This window comes from Peromyscus maniculatus, chromosome 9, assembly GCF_049852395.1.
Source record: "Peromyscus maniculatus bairdii isolate BWxNUB_F1_BW_parent chromosome 9, HU_Pman_BW_mat_3.1, whole genome shotgun sequence".
In the NCBI taxonomy this organism is placed as follows: domain Eukaryota; kingdom Metazoa; phylum Chordata; class Mammalia; order Rodentia; family Cricetidae; genus Peromyscus; species Peromyscus maniculatus.
In genome coordinates, this window is record NC_134860.1 from 1802726 (window position 1) to 1819009 (window position 16284).

At 41.1% G+C, this 16284-nt stretch overlaps 1 protein-coding gene across 17 annotated transcripts in view; it reads left to right on the forward strand.

Moving 5' to 3' along the window:
- Nucleotides 1-16284, forward strand: part of Erc2 (ELKS/RAB6-interacting/CAST family member 2) — a 905605-nt gene that overhangs the window by 430765 nt on the left and 458556 nt on the right. For all 17 annotated transcript variants that reach the window (XR_013042143.1, XR_013042144.1, XM_076544121.1 and 14 more), the window contains 2 exons: nt 10000-10140; nt 13171-13311. Coding sequence is in view for 15 of the 17 variants with exons in the window: in XM_076544121.1 (XP_076400236.1) it covers nt 10000-10140; nt 13171-13311 (282 nt within the window). In the remaining 2 variants the exon portion in view is untranslated. The remainder of the gene's footprint in view (nt 1-9999; nt 10141-13170; nt 13312-16284) is intronic.

A 16284-nucleotide genomic window follows, 5' to 3' on the forward strand; every position in this document is an offset into this window, starting at 1 on the left:
GGAAAATGATGTTTAAGGAAAGACTTGATGGATGTGGGATGAGCCATGAGTCCTTCTGCAAGACCATAGGTTCAGGTCAGAATGAAGAATAAGGAGTTTGGGAAGAAGTCAGGTATTAACCTTTCTCAGGGCCTTGTAAGAAAGTTTCTTAAAACTTGGATTTTTACTCTTTTTGGAAGTCATTTTGAAACATTATTTCTGACTATCACTTAAAGGATTACTATGAACAAAAGAACTAATGAATCAAAGAATGAAATCCATGAGACAAATAGACCATTCTGATGTTTGCTAACTATGAAAATGATCTCTAGGAAATTTCTTCTGCTTGAGTTAATCCATCCATTCACTGCAGCTCTTGCAGATACGGTGTCTATGGGTGAATTTCCACATCATATCCTTGCTCTCGACTCTTCCCTGTACAAGAGCTAGTGCCTGCACAGGCGCAGATGAAATTCTCCAGTGATTCTGAGATGGCTGGGGAGACAGCCGTGTGGGTAATGTGCATGCTGCTCAAGCATGGGGACTCACAAGCTTGCAGCCGCATAGCATACATAAAGCTGGACTCTGTGGTGCATGTCTACAATCCCGTGTTCCAGAGGCAAGATGCGCAGCAGAGACAGGAACCCCAGCTGCTCTCAGGCCTCCAGCAGGACAGCCTGTCTCAAACAAGATGGAAGAAAGGGCCGACACCTAAGGTTGTCATTGTCCTCTCCACACAAGTGCTGTGCAAAGGTCCCCTACACACACGGCAGGGATGGGGTGGGGAGGGACAGGAGAGGAGAGGCGAGGAGAGGCGAGGTGAGGTGAGGATGGGTGAAATCCCTACTCTCACAGAGAATTCTGAAGGAGAGTTTATTTGGGGGTTAGGCTTACCGTGTTTCACCGCAGGTTCTAGGCTCATTATTGACGTTATTTTCAAATTCAGCTTGAAATGAAGAAAATTTAAAAGGTGAAATGTTTAAGTAAAGTTGTATATACTTTTTCTCCCTCTCTCTTACCGTTTTCAGCTCTGCAGCACTTTGTATAACATGTCCACGATGTTTGTTGTGATGTGGAGTTTTCTTTGGGGAATATCATACAATAAACATAGCACAGTGCTATGTATGGGCCCAGTCCTTCATCCGTTCTAACTGGGTAACTCCAACAAGTAATATTCCCTTTTAGGACTTCAAATCTTCTGCTGAGTGAAACAATCAGATAATGTAGTCCATTAGTTTCCTAAGCCTCTGTAGTCTTAATCATGACTTATCCTGCAACTTCAGAATCACAGGGACTACCATGGAAAATCTAGGATACTAGAACCATTGAAGCTGTTGACAGAAAATCTTGAGTAGTGTGCGTCATCCAGCTTCCTTGGTCTTTGTCGCATACAATAAGTATTTGGAAGGTAAAGGAAAGGGCTATGATTGTAGATGAGGTAGTCTTCAAGGCTGTATTAAAGTTATAAGTTTATAAGTTGAAGATAAAACTGTAAGATTATACAATTTTATTTGAGAATCTATAAGAATGTTTAGTACAATGATATTTCAGGGAAAGATACTCTTTCAACATGGAAAGTTTATTTCCAGAGTTCTCTGTAGTAATTTTGTGTATAAAAGTGGAATTAGCCGGGCGGTGATGGCGCACGCCTTTAATCCCAGCACTCGGGAGGCAGAGCCAGGTGGATCTCTGTGATTTCCAGGCCAGCCTGGGCTACCAAGTGAGTTCCAGGAAAGTCACAAAGCTATACAGAGAAACCCTGCCTCGAAAAACCAAAAATAAATAAATAAATAAAAAATAAAAAATAAAAAAGTGGAATTATTCAAAGAGTATTAAAATTATGTGTTCCTCTTGCATATTTGGGTAATATGTTAGTACCTTCCTCCTTCTTGATTTCTTTCTTAAAATTCATAGACTTACAGAGATTCCATGTAAATTCCATGTCATGGATTCTTGACAGGATTTTATCTCCCTCGCCCCCTCCCCTGGGGGGGTGGCTATTTCATTTGTTTGAGTTTAAAGCCAAAAAAGTTCCCACTTATAAGACATCCTTCTGTTAAGTTCTTCCTTCGAGGCCTAAGGGGGCATCAGAGGGAGAGCTGAGGTTAGTGGGGGTCTGGCCAGTCCTCCCCTGCCTTCATTGCTTCCTGGCCACAGACTGAAGCCAGTCTTCTGCTACAGGTTCCCTCAGTACTGAGTCACCCAAATGCACCTTTAATTACCCGACCTCCAATTTGTGCCTCTTTTGGAAGCGCCTAGACAGGGAATTATTGAGACTGTAGATTTGTAATCATGGGTTCATAGCATCTGAACTAGAGAACCAGAAGGACCAGGCGGAACCACAATGGGTCAGGTGGTTTAGTGGCATACAGGGAGGACTGTTAATCCTTGTCAGGGGCTGGGAATTCGGCAACATGGACAACAATTCAAGACTGACTTTAAAAATGAAGATACTGAAGCCCAGTAAAATCTCCCAGTGTACAAGCTTTGACTTCTGAGCTTGTTCAGTTGCAAAGTCTGTTTACTATTCACTTTGGGGTTTTCACTATGATAACAAATAAAAACTAATACAGAAGAATTTATTTGGGAAGAATTTTATAAAGATTCTGGAAATAGTATACTAGTATATTGCAAAAACACAGAAGACTCATTGAAAAGGAGCTAATAAAGCCAGAACTAGAATATTTAACTTTCTTCCTTTAGGTCTGAAACATTTGGTTATATCCAAATAGTATTTTAACAACACTGTTCTCTCTGTTACTCTGCTGTGAACCCCAGTAACTTGTAATTTTTAAGCATGTCCTGAGATTCTGATACTCTGGGGAAACACCAGTTTCCCACCCAGCTCCTGTCCCTGTTGGCTGTGGTAAAGTACTTTGACAAAAGTAACTTAAGGGAGAAAAATTATGTTTTAGCTCCTGGTTCCTGGCACATGTTCATGGCAGGGACGTCAAGTTGGGAGGAGCAAGGAGCAGCTGCTCCCATGCTGACACTCAGAGGAAGAGGGCTCCAAATGCAGCCACGCAATTAGCTCTCTGCTTAGTATGACCCAGGATGTGCCGCTCAGACATTGTTCATGGCCACAAATAAAATAGATATTTCCCTATCAATTAGTATACTCAAGATAAAAATCTCCCAAATGTACGCCCACAGGCTCATCTGTCTGGGGATCCTATGTCATGTCAAGCTGGCAATGAGCATTTGCTGTCAGAACTCCACCCTTGTCAACTTGACCCCAAATACGTCACTTGTAAGCTATAACTTTTCACCTTTCGTCTCCATAAGCTCTTGACCGCTCTTGATGATGTAAAATAGTCCAACATGAGAACTCAGCTTTAACAGTTCAAACACTTTACAAGTCTCTGAAGTGTGAAGAACAAAGTACATACTTTCAGGAATGATGGCACAGAGTAAACAGCATTCCTATTCCAAAATGGAAGAAGCAGCCACATGAATAGTTATACTTAAATAACAAAACAACAACAGCAAACAACCTACCCCAAAACCCACCATGGAAAGCACCAGATCCTCCCACTCCATGCCTGGGCATCTATGGCACATCATGTGATCATTTGGTTTCCCATGAGCTTTGGTAGGCCCACCCCTTTAGCTCTGCTGCCCCCAGCATATAATCTTGTGGGTTGTTTTCCGTTCCATGTCTGCAACTTTCCTTGGAGTACACCCCATCTTGGTGTCTCCGGGATCCTGGAGTTTCCAGAATGTCTTGGTCTTCAGCTTCAGAGTTGCATGCAGTCTTCTGAGGGCCTCTTTACAGAGACTCTGATGCTCCCACATATTGCCTGACCTCATATGGTCTCCATGACCCCCTCATTCTTTTATGCCTTCAAAACACATAGATGAGCTGGGCGGTGGTGGCACACGCCTTTAATCCCAGCACTTGGGAGGCAGAGCCAGGCGGATCTCTGTGAGTTCGGGGCCGGCCTGGGCTACCAAGTGAGTTCCAGGAAAGGCACAAAGCTACACAGAGAAACCCTGTCTCGAAAAATCAAACAAACAAACAAAAAACCACATGGATGAATACAATTGTTAGTTTAGTAGCCAACTTTACACTGTCCAGAATCACCCGAGAAAAGACTCTATTAGAGATTACCTAGACCAGGTTTGCCTGTGGGCATGGCGGGGAGGAATATTCTTTCTCTAATTCAGCTTACTTGGGGTGGAAAGAGCCGGCCGGAGTGTGGGCGGCACCATTTCAAGGGCTGAACCTTGAACTGTGTTAGAGTGAGAAAAGCAAGCTGAGTAAGTTAGTAAGCACACATTCATTTCTCTCTGGGCTCGATTATGGGTATGTAATGACCTGCTGTTCTTACTCTGAAAACAACGGGCTCTGACATGGAACTCTAAGCTTAAGTGAAACTAGAACAATGATGATGCCCAGTCCTTCTGCGAACTTAGGGTGGAGCCTGGCCCTCTTGGAAGAGAGTTGTATCAGTTGTTCCTGCCCCTGGGGAAGCACATCTCCAGGCAGCTGCATATCAGGAACAGCGAACTTCTTCAGCAGCTCCCCTTCAGTCCAGACCTTCCCCTTCAGTCCAGACCTTCCCCTTCACACCAGTGCGTAATTTCACAAGTAAGAGCCTTCGGTGGGTCATGTCTTGCCCTCAATGCATCTGTGTTCTATTGGTCTACTATAGAACGACACATTTTTCTTTAATAATTACCCTCTTTCTTTCAACTAGCACTTTGGCTGCAAAGTTCAACTTGTTCAAGTTCTTTTTCTCCTCCACAAACTATACAGTGTTTACAACTTTCTGCCCATCTTTTTAAAGGTTTTTTTTAACTATAGCTTTGGATAAGTGAAGTAAAATATAGCCATGCTCAACCTGAATTTTCTCCTGTCTTCAAATCTCCAGTGCCAGATAGTCTAGTTCATTATCATTAAATTCAGCTTGACTCAAGTTCTCAGGACAAAAAGCCATATTCACAGTCAAAAATCACACACATGACCCCCTTCCCAGTTCGTTATAGAGTTTCTTGTTGCCCTCTGAAATCACAGAGCCGTCACAGTGCACATTTCTCTGAGTGTTCTTGGTCTTCCAAAATCCCACCAGAATGACCTATTAAGTTCTACTTCCAACATGCACTTGCTTTTCTGTCCTATAGTTCCAAATTCATCCATGTTCTAGTTATAAAACCCCAGAGGCCTATATTATCCACATCGGTTTGTCATATCAACAGAGCCACCAATTTATCCCTTTGTTTCTTTTCCTGGCACTTTTCCTGGATACAGTGCTTTTACAGAAGCCACTCAAGGACAGAGAATTACTTTGAGTCCTTCATGGCCAGGAAGTCATGGTAACAGGAGCCAAAGTATCGTCATGTTATCCACAATAAGAAAAAGGTAACAATGCTCACAGATAAGCTATAACTTGTTCCCTTCCCTTTATATGATCCAGGATTCCTTACTAAAGGAATGTTCCTTCCCACAACCAAGAAGGGTCTTCCCATTTCAATTGATAGACTCAAGATAATTCCCCATAGGCATGTCTGCAGACCCATCTCCCATTTTAGATTGTGCCAAGTAACACTAATTATAATACTGCTCCTCCATTTTGAAGATTGGACTTGGGCTCAATAAAGTAAAATAAGTTTCTTAGAAACGAGGTATTTGGCCGGGCGGTGGTGGCGCACGCCTTTAATCCCAGCACTTGGGAGGCAGAGCCAGGCGGATCTCTGTGAGTTCGAGGCCAGCCTGGACTACCAAGTGAGTCCCAGGAAAGGCGCAAAGCTACACAGAGAAACCCTGTCTCGAAAAACCAACCAAAAAAAAAAAAAAAAAAAAAAAAAAAGAAACGAGGTATTTGGACTGGGTAGGCAGCATTAACCAATTGTGACATATGCTAATGGTCACTCCTGGAAGTCACTTCCATCCTGTCTATGTTGCGCTGTGGTTGAGACTGTTGCTTCTCCTGGATGACTCACCCAAGGCCACCTAGCCCATAAATGAGGGGATGGAGCTGCATTAATTATTTTTCCATAGCTGTGACCTAACAGAACAACTTGAAGGGGAGAATGATCTATTTGCTCACAATTTCATATTTGTCAATCCATCGTGGGAGGAGGGCATAGTGGGGTAGAGCTCCTTACATTGTGGTGGCGAGGAAGCAGAGAAATGAAATACAGGAAAGATGCTCCCCCAAAGAGACACACCCCTACTTCCTCCAGATAGATTCTACCTTCTGCTTTCTCTTTTTCCTAATAATGCTGTCGTATTATAATTCCAACAAAGGATTAATGTAGACATTAAGCCAGCACCCTCACACTCTGATCATCTCTGGAAGTGGGTTTACCTGGAAGTGTGCTTCATTAATCTCCAAGGTGGGGCTCAATTCTGTCACACTGCCAGCTAAGATTAAGCATCACAAAGACTTAAACTTTCTGATCTTTGTACTTATAAGGACATCATAATGTAAACTTATATAGCTTTTCCCTGACAAATTCCATATTTACTCACAATTAATCCTCTCTGTAGATCAGTGGTTCTCAACCTGCCTAATGCTGTGACCCTTTAATACATTTCCCAGATTGTGCAACACCCCCCAACCACAAATTATTTTCCTTGCTACTTCATAGCTGTAATTTTTGCTACTGTTATGACTCACAAAATATGTAAATATTTTTGGAGACAGAGGTTTGCCAAAGGGGTCATAACCCACATGTTGAGAACCACTGCTCTAAAATAAGACATAGTATGAAAAAAAAAATTAGTAAATTAGAAAAAATGATTCATAAATTTTTGTGGTTTTATAAGTAATTATTTTTCTTTTATAGCGTTGGTAATCTAACTCAGGGTCTTCCACATTCTAGGCATGTGTTGTTATGCTGAATGATGTCCCCAGCCATTAATAAGTAGCCATGTGCTGTCTTTGGCCCGTTATAGAATATGTCAAACTCTGCTTACTCTTTCCTTTTTATTATGGCACCAGGGGAGTGTTTTTTAATTTCTAGGAACTCATTCAACTGTAGAAGGCATACAAAATGATGCAGCTCACTGAATCGAAATTCTACTGCTTAGGCAGGGACAAAGCATGGTGGTAGAATATTTGCTTTGTGTGCATGGGGCTGTGCTGGGCTTGAGCTCCAGCACCGGTGAAAGCTAAGATTATATCCCACGAGAGCTCAAGAGCTTGAACCCACTGTGTTTATAAAGCTAGTCTGGCCAAGCCTCGCTGGAACCACTTCACAGATTAGGGAAGCTGGATAGCAGAGTCCCAGGCCACTGAAATGTGGTTCCTACCCTGTGATAAAGCACAACATGAAGAGAGCTGTGCAGAGCCAGATGAGTGCCCGAGGAGTGTGTGCCAAGGCAAACAGGACGCAAACAAGAATGTGGTGTCAGAATTTCTGCAAGTTAGTTGTTCATCAAGTGGATCCTGGCATGCGAGGGCCTTTTAACACGTGTTTTTGACACCTGATCCTGTATATCTGACAATTAAGTTAGTTTTGTGATCAGTGAAGGAGTGTGTTATAGTACTGAATCATCATCAATAACCTTTAATGTATTATACGCTTGCTTTGCTTCTCGTTCTCTGTGTGTCTCTCTGGCCCCGGCCATGCACAGGTGGCAGTACCCAGGGCTTAAAGCAAGCTTACCTACTTCCCAAATGACTCTGACACCTTCTCAGTGTCAACACCGCTCTTAATTTTATGACCCTTGCTCTGAAGCCAAGAGGATCCCTAATTTGAATTCTTCCTTCCATGTCGTTTTAAAGTGTCCTGTGGTGTGGGGTGCCAGGCAGTTTGTCCAGCTCTGGGACTCGAGTGCTGCTCTTTGGAAGACTAAGGTGGGAGGATGGATTTAAATCAAAACTGTATAAACCATAAAAAAAAAAATCACAATAGATGTAATGTGACCGGACTGCAGGGCTTCTGGAATGTTTAGAGTGAGGTGACTTGGTCCCCTTGGAGCTTGAGAAATGTCACGCCAGCATCTGTTTGATGTGTGGGTTGGAATGGGGAGGTCCAAGTGGTAGAATGGATGATTGTAGTGCAGGAAAAATTCAGAGGGCCTGGCAATCTGAAGTTATTAAAAGTCCTGAGAGGTTTACAGTCCACTGTGGCCACTTCTTCTTTTGTGGATCACACGAGCATCTGGTTACTTATCGCTTGCATTTACAGAGTAAAATAGGACCATAGCTGGGATCAAGAAGAAATTAATATGCTTAATTAATAAACCTACTTTCTCTGTGCCACCCACTGTTCTAATAATATACTTAAAATGCTTTAAAATGGCAAGATAACAATAGCCATTTTTTCTCCTCAAATCATTAAATATATCCATTATTATCATTGCCAGCACAGTTGCTCCCGGGGATCTTAAATCACCGTCTAATATTCAGGCACATTAAACACATTCTCGTCATTAAACACGTGTGACAACCCCTCGCACAAAGTAAGTTCCCAGTCCAGGAGCTGTCTGCATCTTACTCAGACTAAACCTGAGTTCTGGGGTACCCATTGTTTGTCAAGAAGCCACTGGGGGAAACCAAAACCAAAAACGAAAACAACAAGTCATCTCCAGACACACTGGAGAAGCCACGTCCCTGACAGCTTTACCTCTGTCTCACATTCTCTTTATTGGTTCCGTCTATATCGACAAGACGCTGGGTCACCTTGGATCAGTCAGAGTCTCTCTGCGCTCTAAGAGGCCTCACTGCTGCCCTGTCAGCAGTTATGCTAGTTGCACCCTTGAGGTTGTGATAATGACCGATGAGAAGGACATGTGACAGCTCCTGGCACAGAATAAGCGCTCAGCCCAAGAGATGTCTGCATTTTGCTTAAACTAAGCCTGAGTTCTGGAGTTCCCAGTGGTTGCAAATAAACCTTTGAAAGAAGCACATGTCCAGACACATCAAAAAACAAAAACAAAACAAGCAACCGAACAGACCCTCCACTCTCCATAGGCTTCTTGTCTCACATGCTCGGTAGTTCTGTCTCAAGCTTTGTACTGCCCAGTAGTCCTCTGTGTGGGCCAAGAAGAATCAACAGGAACGGAACTCCTTTATGACAAATGAAGAAGCCAAGGAAACAGGGTTAAGATAAAAAAAAAAGCCCACACTGCTTCTTCCCCTTTCTGTTCAGGGATTCCACCAAAGAGCCTTCTGGATGAGGCCCTTCCTCTAGAGGTGCTCTTGGCATTTCCCAGGCCCTAGAAAGAAGAACAGCCCATGGCTTGAACATCAGCAGTCTATCCTGCTGTTATTAGAGAGGAATGCTTTGGGTGCCATAATTCCTCTCTTCACTGCTTTTATTTTTCACTGGTTTTATTTTTCAATCAGTTGAAATATATTTTTGTGCCACAATGTAAGCTTCAATAAGAGCTTTAGTAGTAGTAGTAGTTGTTGTTGTTGTTTCAGTCCCTTCCAGGAATAGAAGCACCTCGGTCAGTAAAGTGCTTCCTACACAACTATGCAGACTTGACTTCAACACCCAGTGCCCCCATAAAAAAGCTGGGTGTGGCAGCTTGCACCTGTAATCCTTGCATTGTGGAGACAGCAATAGGAGAATCATAACTAGCTGACCAAGCTGTCTAGCTAAGTTTCAGGTTCCATGAGAGACCCTGTCTCAAAAGATAAGATAGAGCGTGATGAGGAACATAGCAGATATCAGCATCTTCTGTGCACATATGTCTATACATATCTCTACCCACATACATAAGCATGTACACAATATACAGAGGCATATGCACACATACATACACACATAAACACATAAAGATACATACTCACAGACACACAGATACACACACACACTCCTTTGTCACTCGGTAATGCTAAATTGTGTTAAGTCAAAAGCTATTATGTATTGATTGAATTTTACAAATATGTGTGCACATAACCTCTCTTCATATATCCAATGTTAAGGTTTCCATGTTGAGGATCACAGAGCATCTTTTACATCAATTATTTCATATTTTCTTTTACAATATGATTAAGGATAGATGCTGATGAGTTATCAGCCTTGTGCTTTTTTTTTTCTTTTTCTTTTTTTGCCTCACAGGAGAGAATAATAGAGCGCTTGAAAGAGCAAAGGGAGAGAGATGACCGGGAAAGACTAGAAGAGATAGAATCCTTTCGAAAGGAGAACAAAGACCTCAAGGAAAAGGTCAATGCTTTACAGGCTGAACTCACGGAGAAAGAGGTGAGTCTGGAAAAACAAATGTACCACATCCACAGTCCTAAAAACCCTGTTTTTGTTGAGGTTGATTTCATTAGGGAACATACAGTTCAGTGTGAGGACTTGGGGAACATGGTGACCTTTCTCTCAGAAGGCTGCCTCAATTCCAAGGAAACAATCCCAGTGTCTCCCTCCATCAAAGATACCTTTGGGTGTCATTGCCATTCAGCTGGCTGTACATGTGACTGCTAGAAACATTTTTCTTGTGTTTTACTTTACTAACTACACTTGTATGGCTTAGAGAAGTTTTTTTGTAGATACTATTATTTTTTGCTTGAACATCAGTTAGTATAACAATAACAACAACAATAATAGTAACTCCACTTATTAATGCTTTGGGGGTGTTTTGCATTCATCTGCAATTCTCAGATGAATCCCCCAGTATTACCTGGCTAGAGAATATGACAATAAAGACAAATTTCTAGGCTAGATGTAGCTACTCTTCTGGAATCTTATTTTTCTATGTTACAATAAATTAGTTAAGCCATTTCACACGATAGCAAAGATGAATACAGAATATAAGTGCCACATGTGTTTTTATGGTAAGACAATGCATTTTTAAGGAACTTGTCTGCATGGGGATTCTGGGGCAGTTGTTTGGGGCTGCAGTCTCCATGTTCCAGAAGATGCCTATAACATGTGCAGCATTCTTGAGGCTGCTTTGATGGAGATAAGCCTGAAGCCATTGTGTAACTTACCTACCTGGTGTCATTATCCTCAGCTGTCCCTGCCACAGTGATTTCTGTCTGCCACAAGTGTTCAGTCTCCGCGGGATGGCTCAAGCCCCTTTGACATGCTGGGTCCTCCTGATCCATGGATACCTCTCTCATCTTTCCAGGGCTACCCCATCCCTTGTGTGTTGATAACTCTACACAAATGACAGTCCCTGCCTAAATAGGGACTTGTAGCTTTGATGCAAGAGGAGTTTTGAGGGAACTGGAACCAGAACACAGTCTCTCATCCCTAAAATTGATGCTTGCTAGATTTTGAGAAAGGAGATTGTTTCTTTGACATGACAATAAAGAATTTGGTTCTACCTCTCATCACATTGCACTGCCACTTCTGACTGGATGGATCTGTCATTTGCACATGGCAGAAGCACACTAGCCTTGCTCTCATTTATAATAATTCTTCACCATTAGGATTTGGAAATGCCGTTTGAGGGTTTGTACCTAACATTCGCTGCTAGTGGAAAAGAGACCTTGGTGAGGTGTCAAAGCGGAAGCTTCAGATGGAGTTGGTTTCATAAGCAGTGTTAGCACGATTGAGCATCAGTCACATGGGTGGTGGCAGAAACATCTCCAGATCCTGGAGAATGCACTTGGCATTGCCGCTTGGCAAGAAATGTTCTGTCAAAAAACAAATAAACAAAAGCCAACAACAACAACAACAAAAAGAAGCAGGCTCAGATTAGTAAATTTAACTAAATTAAGGGACTCCCTGAAAGGAAATGGTTTCTGCTCTAAGGGAGGCTGGACAAGCCTACCCCATGTAATGTGACCACCTGGAAGAGTAGACAGAAGTCTCTCAGACAGGCTGCTGCTGTAATCCACATGGGAGGGGGGCGAAGGGGATTTCTTCTCCCACGGGTGCTGCTCCTAAGGCCTTTTTTTTCAAAGGGTAGATCAAGCCCACCCAGAGTACAGAGGATAATCTTCTTAAAACTTAAAATCAGCTGATTATAGGTGTTAGTCATGTCTGAAAATGTCTTCACAACACCTAGATTAATAACTAGGAACTATAGTGTAACCAAAATAAAGCTGGCCATCCCAACTGGCAATTTACAATTTAAAAAAGAACAACATGGAATTGCAGTTCTCAGGGAACTTATAATTTACTTCGGGTGATAATATGTCTTCACTTTGACAAAAATGACTGGATTATAAGGGCCTTCATTTTTCCTGTGGAAGTGAAATCAGAGTTGTAGACCTGAGTTTGAGACTTGAACCTGCCTTTAATGGCTAAGTGGCCTTGGACAAGACTAACAATGAATGTGAGCTTCAGCTTGCTGCCTTGAAAAATGAGCAGGACTCACCTGTCCTTCAAAACGTGTGGAGGAGCTTTGTGCGGCCAGTGATGCCCTCCATCATTAAGGACCTTCAGTACTCTGGACACAGTCTTGGGTCATGTTAGGCAGCACCATTACTGAAAGAGCACCGTGTGCTTCCTATCTTCCTTGATGTTGCAGCGTTGACAGAAGAGGGTCCAAGAGACACGTTTCAGTCAGTAGGGGTTGTTAGCTGTTTCTTATTTGGTAATAAATGCTGCCCCTATAGATCGTAAAAACTGTGTTCAAGTATATATTTCTCTAGATTTTGGAATTCAAACTATATATCCCAGGGAAACTCTAGGATACTGGACATGTTGATAACTAAACAATATTCGCAGCCCCATATCTAAGTAGATTAACCATATTTATTGAATCGGGACTACAAAGGATTAGAACTTAGGGTCTATTTTATCCTAAAATTTCAAATACCTTTATCTTTGATTTGCTGGAAGATATTTGAAGAATTAGTCATGTGTTTCTGTTAAAGAAAGGGAATTTGATAAAATGTAATAGGATGTTTTACATTTGATTTACCCTTGGGAAAGAAGCATCAAAGTCTGTATGTTCTTTACTGTCTGTCTCAGAGTCTGCCCAGCTTAATTATAATAAATACAAATGGAGAGCCCAGGGTGTCTGTTTGGAGAGATGATGCTAAAAGATCACCTTTGGACTATGATCATTAACGTGACTTTGAGATGTGGAAACTGCGTTTATTCACCATGCCATTTAGTCCCAAGGATTCTACTGCAATGGGATGTTCTTCTGTCTTGCAAGCTGGCCAACTCGAGTTTCCTGGCTCGAGGCCACTGTCACTGCCCTAGTAAAGCGTCCCCTCTCTGTTGAGTGCAGACTTTATTGCTGTGTGGGGAACCAGTGCGTTTACACTGATGATCTTGCTAGGAGAAATGGTGATGTTTTTCTTACGAGCATTCTCCTCCTTTCAGTCGAGTTTAATCGACCTCAAGGAACATGCGTCTTCATTAGCTTCTGCAGGACTGAAGAGGGACTCCAAGTTAAAATCTCTAGAAATAGCCATCGAACAAAAGAAGGAGGAGTGTAGCAAATTGGAAGCACAGTTAAAAAAGGTAAGTGAAGTCTAAGCATAAATGGGCTCATTTCAGGATGAATTTATAAAATGATTAAGAAAGAGGCCTTTTTCAAAATAAATGAACTCCTTATCATTTGTTAGCTGCTGATGAAAGAATTAAACACTCAAGTTGATTCCTGAGAAGTCTACATCAAATCTGTCTGTAAATCTGAAAACCTAGCTTAATTTTCCTGTCGAAAAAAAACTTGAAAAAGAGAAAATGGTAGCAGAAATGAAAAGAATAAAAACTAGCCATTGCTCTCTGGGAAAATCTAAACTATCTGAAAAGGTGAATGAGGATGTTTTCAACAAAGGAGAAAATCCAGAGATCTCTTCATATTTTGATAAAATTTTACAATGTTCAGAAGTAGATCATTTTTTGTAATACAACTTGGCAAGAATGTTTCTGGCACCACTCAGTTTCTAGATATCCACTAAAGTAGTCGGCCCCCTAATGCATCTGTAGGATGATGATCTGTATGGAATTAATGATGGTCTACTGTCTAAGGAGGCTTGTGATAGCCAGAAGGCTTTGGAAAAGAAAGCAGGTCTCTCCATTGTGGCCTCCCTTGTTTTCTCCGACCTGGACATCGTTGTGGAGTGCATTTCTGGTTGTGCATTGTTCCTTGACTCCCCCCATGTTGTTTGGTTCGTCTGCACTCATTGTTCATATAACATTCATAATGTTATTAGTTGAAGTCTTTTGTTCCCCTTGACAACCTATAAACTTAGAAGAGATAAGAATCAAAATATATAATAAAACATATAATAAGATTTGATTGTGATTTGTAGCACACTAGAATAGGTATTTATTAACTATAGTTACGAAGACAGATGGCATGGATGGCCAGAGATGTGGACAATGCATGTATCTATACAAGAATTGTTTTGAATGCTTAACATTTAAGTATTCTATTTTCTTATGAACTTACGTAATATAAAACTGAAATGTAACTCTTTCATGCTTACCACACAGGGATTTTAGAAAATCATCATGAGAAATTTCACACTAAGGAGGACTACTCACTAATACTCAAGGAACACAGAGCAGGGCTGTAGAGATGGCTGCTGGGTAAAATGATCAGTTCCGGTCCCCGGTCCCCATGTAAAGAACAATCAGGCATGGTGTACTCCTGTGATCGTATTCCTGGGAAGCAGAGATGAGTCTATCTCCAGACTCTTTGACTCCCAATTTACTTAATCAATGAGCTCCAGGCTAATAAGAGATACTATGTCAGAACAACAACAACAACAAAGGTGGAGAAGCAGCTGAAGGAGACATGATGCTTACTTCTGGCTGACATGTCTGTACAGGTCCGTACAGTCATGTACACATATTCTGGTCTAGTGAGTGAGAGAGTTTCAAGTGCCCATCTGAAATTATTTAGATGGAGACCAACTTGGTTATTTATGCATAGGTGTATGAAATATTTTCTTAATATATTGTGCTCTATAATACACTATGCGTTTTGCTTAATAAAACAGCCTAGTAATGATGAAACATGCTCAAATATAACACTATAGCAAAGGGAAATGGCCTTAGTATAATCTTACCTCACTCACAGTGTGCTGAGTAGGAAGAGAACCTCAAACATACACATACCCATAGCTCAGAAAGTACCCACCGTCAATTCCACTGAGCTGTCACGGAGATCAAGGCTCTGTGTGTAGGATTCCTCACATGTGCTTACTATATGCTCTTTGTCAGTTTAACTCAGCATTGGTGTTTGAAATCCTCTAGCGACAAAAGGAAGCAGTTCACATCTTGAAGCTGTAGTCTCCTAGTCTCTGACTCCATTTACTTCCTTTATCTCCACCCATGCAGTTTGGCCTTCTCTGCTTCAGTGTGCCTGTGGTTGGCCCAGCACGTCACTGGCAGCACACCTTTTCCTCAGACTCCCAGTCAGCACCATTTGCTGAAAGTCCCAGACCAGGTCCCGTAACATTTTGGCATGGTATTTGATGACATTTTAGTTTTCTACAATGTCACCAGCACTAAAGTGACACATATAGTTGTCTTACCATAGGGATTATTTAATTCATGAAAAAAGAACTTATTTCTAAGTATTTACACAATCTTCACATAGTACAGTGAACTTAAAAAGATAATGATAATGTAAATATTTCATGCCTAACCTGCAGATGCTACATTGTTACATTTGGCTCTCTAGTATTGACTTCAATTTAGGGTTGAAGTGGCTTTTGTTTTTTTTAATTTATTTTTTTCAGTAGTCTCTAATTTCTGCTGATGGTTTCATTAAAACTTCATGTATCTATCACCCTAGGAAGAAATGAGTTCTATATGGAATACTTGAGAGCACAATCTATATATGAATGTACATATACATACATCCTTTCCTCCAGGAAAAATAAGCAACTCTAAAAGCTTAAAGGAATGCTTTCAGCTCCTTTTAGATGAAAAGATGTGTGACTTGTGAGTAGACTAGGTTTACTAAATGAAGAGATGAAAATATAATTATTTTGTGTCATACATATACCATGGATTTTCCCAGTGGTATTTTGCTCAAGATTTGTAATGATCCAGGTAGTTTTTGCCTATAAAATACACATAAGAGTATAAATTAATAGTGTTTAATTGAATAGAATCCTTGCCTGCCAGTGACAATGGAATCCACATTGGGATTTAACTTATTATCTTATTAATAATGCGTGACTGAAGTAAACTATTTTTTTACATAGAAATTTGTAGAGAAGTTTTCTACATAGTCATTTTTAACACTTTTTTATATCAAATTATGACTCCTTCAGATATTTTAGGATAAAAAAGCTTCTATATAGAAAAGGGATTCTGTGAATTCTATCTCAAACTCTTAGAAATAATAATCAATTGTTCATGTGCAAGGAAATCCTACTGATTTTAGTGAGTTCAGTAAACAGTGCTAACCAGGTAAGGCATAATTACTAGTTGTAAGTGTACAAAAAAATTAAGTATATCCACCAATTAGTTATT